Raw genomic sequence first — 8,323 nt, forward strand, 5'->3', positions numbered from 1 at the left:
CTGTACGTGAAGTTCTGATAGTGAGGAGAGCAGGGGGATGGAGCCAGGCAGCCATACTGAACCTCAATAGTTTAGCAATTCAAATTTAAATCCCAGTTTATTTGCTGTTTTCCTAACTTTTCCGTGGGGGCAGCTTCCCTCGCCTTCTCACATTTACCGTCCACTGTGTCTTCATTATGTGTGTTTGATTGGTAGATGCATGAGTGTTTGTGCGCACACACATTTACATGTGTCAGTGTGTGCCTGTGTTAGCTCCTCTCTGTTTGTGCAATTGTTTGCTTATGCATGTGCACCCCGAGAGCGTATGTGTGTTTCTGACTGCGGGTGCATTTTATGATGTGTACTTTTTTTCTCTTCCTAGTCCAGGAGTCCCCGTCAGGACCCCTAGGCGTCCCTGTGCCCGCCTGCCAAAAACGTCTGCATCTCCTGGACCCCCTCGAGGCAGGGGACAGCCAAATGTCACTTGGACCCTCTACAGAGTGGTGAGAGGAGGACAGGAAGAGGCGAATGGGAGGGGGTTGGGGGTGTAGGAGGAAGGAGGAGAGGGGGAGGAGACGGGGAATTGAATGGGAGGGAGACGAAAGTTAAAGAGGAGATACAAGGACGCGTTGAGCGGCGAGAGAGTTTTAGACGACAGGTGGATGGAAGGAGTGAGAAACCATTTAAATCACAAGCAAGCGTTCACAGTCCCATAGCACATAGCAAACAGAACATCAGAAAAGCCTTGCCAAGAGAGATGGATTAAAGTGGTTGTAGACTACTTTAAGAGTCATATTGATGCTCATTTTGATGCATGTTAGTCCACTTAGTACAAACACATATATTTAACATTGCTGCTGACCAGCTTCCATAAGCTCTTTCTCTTATCTTTTATTCCTCCCAGGCAGCCAGTGGCTTTTGCAAGTACGTTATGAAACCACAGAGGCTCGGAGAACAGAAGCTAATACATTAACTGTGTCTTTTTTTACATATCGCTTAAAAACTGAGGAGGATTATTCAGAGAGAGAGAGGGAGAAACTCTCAGCTCTCAGGCGTTGATGCTTCTTTGCACGTGCTGCACCAACGAGGAACATTGAATGTGTTTTTTGTCACGGTCACATAACAACAAAAGTGACCAAAAATGAATGAAAAAAACCTGTCTCGTGGAAGTTTAAAATCCCTGAAATGAAGTGAAACCAGTGGTTTTCTGGCAGGTAGGGAGTCTAAAACATTATTTTAAGCTCTGGAAAACGGTTGATGATAATGTAAAGTGTGAGTGAAAAAAAGATGAGAAATGTCAAGAATTTCATTAAAAGACAAGGAGTTTGATTTCCCCAAACCTTTAAATGTGAAGACAGCAGCAGAGTACAACGGCAGTGCACGATGTTACTGTAGCTCCATCAGCTCCATCAACCCCATTAACTCATATGGAAATACAACACTGAAAATTACATCCATAGTAATGCAAATAAGAATTTCAGCACTTTTCCACATTTTCGCACTGATTGAGCTGTGGTGAGTAATAACTCTTTAGAGGATGTTTTTTTTTTTTTCCCCTCATTTGTTCTAATTTGTCTGGCGCGTAAGCTAATTAAATGTTAAATGCGGTGTAAAATGACACATAGCGAAACACTTCACATCACCACATGTAAAATCCCACGTCTAAATTACCTTAATGTTTCTATGGGAGTCAGTCAGACATACAAAAGTAAAAAAAAAGCCCTTTCACACTGATATAAAGGCGTCCTGTTTATTTTTTAACCAATTACTTTCTTTCACGTTTTTCTTCTTCTTTCATGCTGACCTCCTCCATTCATCTCTGCCAGTCCCTTGTCCTTGCATGGGGGACAAATAGAAGACAAGGACAAGATATGTGGCTCTCACACACATAAAACGTTTATTCATACAGCATACTGAGAAAGATGTAAATCTCCTGTAGTGCTTTTTACTAGGAAACGCTCACTGCTGGTGTACCTGTGTGTACATTTGTGTTTAAGGAGTGTATTAGAGGATAAAAACACGTCTTAATCTGAGTCACAGCTGCTGAGATGAAAACACACACACTTGTTTGACCCTAATTCCCAACCGGCCCGCGCACACACCCAGTGTCGACCATCGTCCCCTGAGTCTTATCACACAGGATTGTCGATGTACAGTACATAGAACATGCACATGAATAGAAAACAATAGCGCGGCCTTCACACTTTCATTCTCCCATTGATGCAACGCGAACATTTCTGCGCTGATTGTGGTTCACGGGGAGAAAGGCTTAAAAACGAGGAGCCGATACAATTTAAGTGTGAAATAATAAGCTTTCATTGCAGACACAAGCAGGCGCTTTTATTCATATTAATAAAACTGCGTTGGTATTTTTATTCTGTGTTTCATCTATCTAAATCACTTTTTGTCCCAGATTATAGTCTTCAGTGCCTGATGCTAGTCTGTTAAAATGCTGGAATAATGTCACATTAGAAAGGCAGGAAACTTAGCAGTAAGATGGGGTGTGTAATTAAACGAGTTGTCATTTACAATCCAATGCATAATTCAAGCAGCCGTGCACATGAGAAAAGAATGAACTGGCTGTAACTAGTAGCTAGCTCTCCAAACAGCACCTACACAGCAATTATGGATGAGAGATAGGTGTGTTTCTGTGTGAGAGTGTGTGTGTGTGTGTGTGTGTGTGTACCACCACAAAGTTAATGGCTGTGTGGACGCGACAGTCTAAATGTGCTCATCTGTAACATTTTATCCTGGTTCACCTCACTCAGCCCCTGTCACGCTGCAAACACACACACACACACACACACACACACACAAGCTCACAAAGCAGGAGAGGGTAGGAGGGAGAGAGCAACACAGACAGAAGTGAGAGAGAAAATCGTCGGCCAGCATGAGTCCATTTTCCACAGCAGGTAGTTTTCCCCAAACTCTGGAACTTTTTCAAGAAATCAGAGAATTTGTTTTTTCCCTTTTTAGATTCCTTTTAGTCACAGTGCTGCCGTAGAAATTAAAAAGGTAATGGCTCATGAATATGTCCAAAATTTGGGATAGAAATCTAAAATAATACCTCAGTAATGGCGATAATAGTGCTTTACATTTTATTAATGTTTTATATTCACACTAAATATTGTGATGGATGTTTGGGTGAAACAACAAATACATTAAACCTAATCCGAGCATGCATTGTGGGTCTCTGCAGGAAAGTTCACCTGATCTGTGTCCCTTTGGATCGTGGGAGGAAAGTGGAGCACTGGAAGAATCCCGCACGAGATCAAAATCCACACAGCAAGACCCCCCGTTGGGTTTAAACCCATGTGCATCTGGCCGTAAAGCCACAGCGCAGCATTTGAGCCACCGCAGCCGGATAGAAGGTACTGAAGTAAATGGAAATACCAATACAATTTAAATCCTAACAGGAAGCAGGAATATGTGTGAATGAGACTTTGGCAATAATGAGGCTGCACGGACTTCGACTGCTATTGTTTCCTGAGCTGTAAATCCAAGAATTATGTTCAGGAAGTCCCTCCGTGGATTGGTGTCCATATGATAAGACCACTGGTCCCACAATCTGGTCAGTGGCAATGAGAATCGGCACATGTAAAACGTATAAATGTTTAATAATGTGATATTTTAGAAACCCTCACAGAGGAACTCTTTTCTCTTGACCCCTCAAAGGGATGTCAGAGCTTTTAACTGCACGCTGAAATTTGTGTTCTCTCACAGGTTAAGCATTTATCTGATGCTATCCAGTGCTTTTCCCCCGTTCCAGGGTGACTTATAAAGGCCATCTTGTAAATACCAACAAGAGACGGCAATGCAATTGCAAACACTGTAAATGACAGAAATGTTTCCCTTTGGTGTCAGTAAAAGTGAATGAAGTCAGCTATTTGTGCAGCTATTCAACACTGTGACTGGAATAGAATCACCTGCAGACCCGAAACCACGCAGACTTTAATCCTCATTCAGCGCAAAATATTCAGTGTTCACTAATTAGGGCTTGAATAGTGTTGTGGAATTCAATTAATCAGCATTTTGAATGTAGCTTATGTTTATAAAAGGATGCACAGTTAATTAAAGTCTACAAAGTGCCTCTTTTCAGCATGTTTATCAGTTATTAATACTTGATTAATTAAGTAGAGGGAGGGGGATCATTATTGGATGTTCACTTATCTCCCCCTTGTGGTTATTTCTTGTAGCTACATCTCACGGGTCAGTCGATTTTAAAGGGAAAATCCCCCTTGAAATGTGCTATTTCAAAGGTTTTGGACAGCAAATGCAATGGATATCTGGACTTCAAGACATTGCTTGATGATTTCCTCAGTTGAGCCATGTAGGAGATCATCCAGTGACACCAGATACTGTTGCCAGTTTATGTCTGTGTCACTAAAATCACACCAGGTGTTGGATGTTAAGATGTTAAGAAAGAGGAAAAGTGCTTAAGAAAAAAATACATTCTTCTCTGTATTTTCTTGCATTCAAAAGTTCAAACAAGCATCTTAGAAAATGACCATAGTTCATCACAATGCAACTGAGAGCATGGTTACCATAAAAAAAAATAACAAAGAAATCAAATAAATATATAGATAAATAACATAAATGTACTATTTTATTCTTAGGAAATATGAAGTGCTTTGTAAAGCTCAGTCTGGGATATTTAGAATGCATTTCTAAGTAATCAAGTAGTTTTAATGTTTTTACTACTAATAAGCTAATCATTTATTTTAGATGGCAAATACTTTTTTAAATATAACTCATATTTTGACAACAAAGTTCTCTCATTTAAGATATTCAGCCTTTTTTTCCCTGCATATTAAAGATGCACTAAACTGTCACTGCACTGGACAGAAAAGATAATACTACACTGAAATGCCGATGGTGGAGCCAGTTCCAATTCGTAGTGTGGGGACCTTTTTAGGACACTAGGCAGAACTGGTGAGATACTGTCATCAGGTTAGGATAAGCTTTCAGAAAAACACGTATTTTTTAGCAATCAGATAAGTCAAAAATATCGTCATTTCATCTTTGTGATTAAATGAGATGACGTACTGTATTTTTTAGTGGCGTACAGGTGGCTCTCTGAAGATATGGAATTTAGCCTTGATTGGCCCGTTGCGTCCCACCAAAACAGGAAGTTTTCAGAGTTTACAGGCTAGCTAACTAGCCGCCGGGATACATACAAATTGTTGTATGTTTCGACAAATGTTTAAATTGTGTGGACTACCTGCCAGCGCCACAGACGACAAACGACTAGCCCAGCAACAGCTGTAAGTGAACGTGACCATCGGCTTCTCTTTGTGGTATTTAACTCAAACGGGGTCAGTGTGAGTTTTAAGATTAGCATACTAGCTATCTGGCAAGCTAACGTTAGCTAGGTCACGAATCACATTAATATCCGCCTGGGTGGTTTTTTTTCTGCAGGATTCAGCATTAAGTTACGCCGCTCTCCGTAGTGTCTGCTGACAGCCTTTCGTGTTTTACCCCTATATTTAGATAACCAGGCAGCACCGTAACATGAAGCCATGGAGGAGCGAAAGCTAAAGAGAAAGAGTCCCAGGAACTCCACCAGCACAGCGGCTCCGACCGGCGGCTCTGGCCGGAAACCAAGCGCTTCCTCCGGGGGAAGGCACGTAGGCTACAGTCATAACATGGGGACTCACTCCAGCCAAAAGAGCAAGAGCAGGAGGTACGACCACGATTATTTCACTACTAATCATAGTATATCATTGTTTAAATCTTCCTCACAAATGAAGGGATGTATGTATTTGAGGCTGCTGGTCCTGATCATCAGTATCACTCTTTGTGTTCTTGCAGGGGAGCTAGAGATAAATCCAGGTACCATCTGGGTTTGGGTGGTAAAGCTAATCAGACCCAGGGCCAGGCAGCGCCCATCATCCAGCACTCCTTCCTGACTGATGTGTCAGACGTGCAGGAGATGGAGAATGGCCTGCTCAGTCTCCTCAACGACTTCCACTCAGGGAAACTACAAGCGTTTGGTAATTTTGAATTTGAGAGGAAGTTTTAATCTGAGGCACACGCTGTCCCACTTGTGTCGAAAGATGACACCGGCGTGCACGCAAACCTTTTTAGATCTGATAGAAGTGTGACAACTGAAGCAGATGGATGGGGGATTAACAAGATAACAGTGCGCATATATCAGCGATGGTCTTCTCTCCTGTCTGTGTCAGGTAACGAGTGCTCCATTGGCCAGATGGAGCATGTGAGAGAGATGCAGGAGAAGCTGGCCCGTTTGCACTTTGACCTCTACGGTGAGGTGGATGAAATGCCCGAGGATCAGAGGAAAGTGGCGTGTGACACCAACATGGACAAACTGCTTCTTAATGTAAGACTGTTGCAGCACAAGTCGACCCTTGCTGTATTTTACATGTGTGTGTGTGTGTGTGAAAGCATCCTCTTATGATACATAATGGTGCAGCACACTGAGCTCATTGTGCTGTTGGACGGATTTACTGTGGTCCTGGATAGAGCTGTTCATTGACGTGGTGTTAACTACTCAACATCCCAGCAAGAATTTAGCTGCTTACTCCCCTCCCGAGACTTTATCCTGTTCAACAAGCAAACTGAAGGTCCTTAATGCTGATTTAAGATGAATAACGAGCTCAAAATGTCCTTTCTCTCCGCAGCTGGAGGAGCTGAGTTCTTCTATGTATCCTTTGATGTTTAAGATTCACCAGTGTTGCCATCACAGTAGCCCTTAATAGCTTTTAAAGGCTCTAAAGTCAAAGAGCCCTCAGGTTTCCTGTCTGTTCAGTGATGGTCTTGATTAAAAATGTCAGATTCCCTCCTGTGTTTGCACCTTGACTCTGTTTCTCCAGTCAGAAACTGAATCTCGCCGACTCCCAAGAGATCCCGAGGACTGCCAGCATGTGATTTCCTCTTGTCTTCTCAACCCCATCTGACCCGACTGTTTGTTTTAAGCCACCTTGAGGGGCTGCAACAGATAAGGTGGAGTTGAAGCGAGCTTGAGGCACTGTTTCTCTTAAGTATTATGGCAGTAATGGCAACAAAAGCTGTCCACCAGCGTTCCCTGTCTGCACAAGGGGGGGTGTATGCATTGTGGGATTGGCCAACAGGGATGCACTGACGGCCCTATTTTAACTCCTTACATTGTACCAACGGTGAGTGCTAAATACAGTGGTTAATACTGAGTAGAAATCTAATCTTACTAAACAGCCAGACTGCAGTAATGAGCTCACTGAGCTACAGTGTTGTGTACTTCACATAGTGGCCCTGGTGCATCCCTGTCATGGCCTGTTTAAAGTCAATATCTAGTCAGTTCACTCATTTCCAAACGGTCTAGATTTGCAGTACATCGCTAACCAAAGTGATATTGTTACAAAACTCACCTTGTTTTGTCCAACAGCTGGTTAATTCACATCTTCAGACTTTGTTTATCAGCTTCCTTAAAAAGTGAACAGACTGCAAACTCGCACCTTCAGCAATTTCCACATATAGATAAACTTATTCTGCTGCACTTTTTCATAGCTACCATCACAGGTCAGTGTCTGGAACGTCACAAACGAAAGACCCAGAGGCGGAAATACATTTTTTTCCCCAATATAGAACTTTAACACAAGCTTAGATCTTATGTGTGACAATAAAATCCTGATTAGATTGACTTTTAGATGAATTCATATAAACGGTAACATTTAAACAGACTGGGTAGTAACAGTTCTGGGTCAAAGAAAAGCAATGACTGCAGTTTGTGATTTTGCAGCTGACCCCTTGCTACTTGTGAGTGGTCTCGTATCACCGCCAACACCTTGCTCAGTGTTGAATATATTTGCACATATCCATGCAACATGCAGAACACACTGCACATTATCACAGGTGTGTTGGTTTGACGCTGGAAAAGAATAATCCAAATGTTGACATCACAGCCATGCCTTAATTTCTTAATTTCATCATTTTTGCCTTATTGGTTCTGACCTTGTAATTGACTTACATGGAACCTGCTGATTTTTGGGTTTGGATTCTGTGTTTTTAGACGATGTAATCATTTGATGCTGCTTTGATTGTAAATCCTACCTTTTCTTTTAACCGGTGTTTGATGGGGGATTATTTTGAAGTATTTTATCTTTTTCTTTTTATTGACTTAATAAATGTGTTGTCTGAAAATCTTGGTTACACTTTTTAAACCATCCATTACCCCCCCACCCCCCCCAATCTAACCTAATACTGCTGTAGCATCTTTGTGCATTAATTAGCATATCATTTTATCTTTGACTACAAATTTGAAGAGTCATGTACAGCACTGGTTACTGAGGATATAATAGCACTTGACCTGTTTCAGCTCTTCTGTCTATTTAATACATTAATTATTAAT

At 41.8% G+C, this 8,323-nt stretch overlaps 1 protein-coding gene across 2 annotated transcripts; it reads left to right on the forward strand.

Annotated features, from left to right (window-relative positions):
- The first annotated feature begins 5,106 nt into the window (after positions 1–5,106).
- ccdc28a (coiled-coil domain containing 28A) lies at positions 5,107–8,115 on the forward strand. 2 transcript variants are annotated; one of them, XM_070855575.1, is made up of 6 exons: positions 5,107–5,294; positions 5,470–5,662; positions 5,791–5,972; positions 6,165–6,319; positions 6,621–6,643; positions 6,813–8,115. In XM_070855575.1, exons 2-6 carry the CDS (start codon positions 5,499–5,501, stop codon positions 6,865–6,867), a joined length of 579 nt encoding a protein of 192 aa, XP_070711676.1. In that variant the 5' UTR covers positions 5,107–5,294; positions 5,470–5,498; the 3' UTR covers positions 6,868–8,115. The 2 variants fall into 2 exon arrangements, with proteins under 2 accessions (XP_070711676.1, XP_070711677.1); XM_070855576.1 differs by having other exon boundaries at positions 5,107–5,243.
- Positions 8,116–8,323: the final 208 nt, after the last annotated feature.

Source organism: Pempheris klunzingeri, chromosome 24 (genome assembly GCF_042242105.1).
Source record: "Pempheris klunzingeri isolate RE-2024b chromosome 24, fPemKlu1.hap1, whole genome shotgun sequence".
Lineage (NCBI taxonomy): Eukaryota > Metazoa > Chordata > Actinopteri > Acropomatiformes > Pempheridae > Pempheris > Pempheris klunzingeri.

Excerpts from the sequence above, each read along its gene's own strand:
- ccdc28a (XM_070855575.1), top strand. The coding sequence starts at position 5,499 with ATGGAGGAGCGAAAGCTAAAGAGAAAGAGTCCCAGGAACTCCACCAGC. Across the intron at positions 5,663-5,790 it reads CAAAAGAGCAAGAGCAGGAG|GGGAGCTAGAGATAAATCCA; the intron begins GTACGACCACGA and ends GTGTTCTTGCAG. Across the intron at positions 5,973-6,164 it reads AGGGAAACTACAAGCGTTTG|GTAACGAGTGCTCCATTGGC; the intron begins GTAATTTTGAAT and ends TGTCTGTGTCAG.